Source organism: Fulmarus glacialis, unplaced genomic scaffold (genome assembly GCF_000690835.1).
Source record: "Fulmarus glacialis isolate BGI_N327 unplaced genomic scaffold, ASM69083v1 scaffold27547, whole genome shotgun sequence".
Classification (NCBI taxonomy): Eukaryota; Metazoa; Chordata; class Aves; order Procellariiformes; family Procellariidae; genus Fulmarus; species Fulmarus glacialis.
In genome coordinates, this window is record NW_009224206.1 from 3,560 (window position 1) to 4,318 (window position 759).

Genomic DNA, 759 nt, shown 5'->3' on the forward strand with positions numbered 1-759 from the left:
GCCCTGGCACGCCTGTGGGACGAGGGCAGGATGTCACCGGGTTCCAGGCTGGGGACAGAGGGGCTGGGACCAGCAGGCTGGAGCCGAAAAGCATCAGTCTGGGGAAAGTTCTTGATGCCACCTGGCAGGTCACTCCTTTCTCTGCTGGGAGAGGGCAGGCAGCAGGAGCAGACATGCCTGCACCCCCCCGCAGCCAGATGGAGCCTGGCCGTGGGCGCGAGACCTGGCCGCAGTTCAGACGGAGGAGGGGAGACGAAGACGGCGTCTTCCCCCGGGTAAAAAAGGGTTGGAGTTCGGAGGGAGGAGGGGAGAGGAAGACGGCGTCTTCCCCCGGGTGCCCGGGAGTCCCCTGGGACAGCCGGTGCCCAGCAGCAGGGATGTCCCCAGGCAACGTGACCCTGCCAGGTCCCCGGCTAATCATAGCACAGGCAGCCGGAAAGGTCAGCAGGGACCAGCCCGAATACAGGCTTAAGGAAGGGCTCAGGTCGGCAGAGGACTACAGGCAGAGGGGATTCACTCCTGCCCAGCTCCGGGGTGGCGGGCAGAGGAACAGCCCTGACACTAAGGACCTGGGCGCGGATGGATGGATGGGCGGACAGACGGACAGACTGGGGGCTGCTCCTCGCCTCACTCACCTCCACTTTCTGGCAAGCCAAGCCCAGGTCGGTGCCGACGCGCTCCAGAAACCGGACGGCCGCATCTGGGAAGGAGAGGGGATGCCCGGAGTTACGTTAGCATCTCCCACCACTGTCCACGCAA

At 65.3% G+C, this 759-nt stretch overlaps 1 protein-coding gene across 1 annotated transcript in view; it reads right to left on the reverse strand.

Moving 5' to 3' along the window:
* ACY1 (aminoacylase 1) overlaps positions 1–759 on the reverse strand; it is a gene marked incomplete at its 3' end in the record, with an annotated part of 5,017 nt that overhangs the window by 3,546 nt on the left and 712 nt on the right. Inside the window, 1 exon segment of the mRNA XM_009582089.1 lies at positions 636–700. Within this exon segment, the coding sequence (XP_009580384.1) occupies positions 636–700 (65 nt within the window).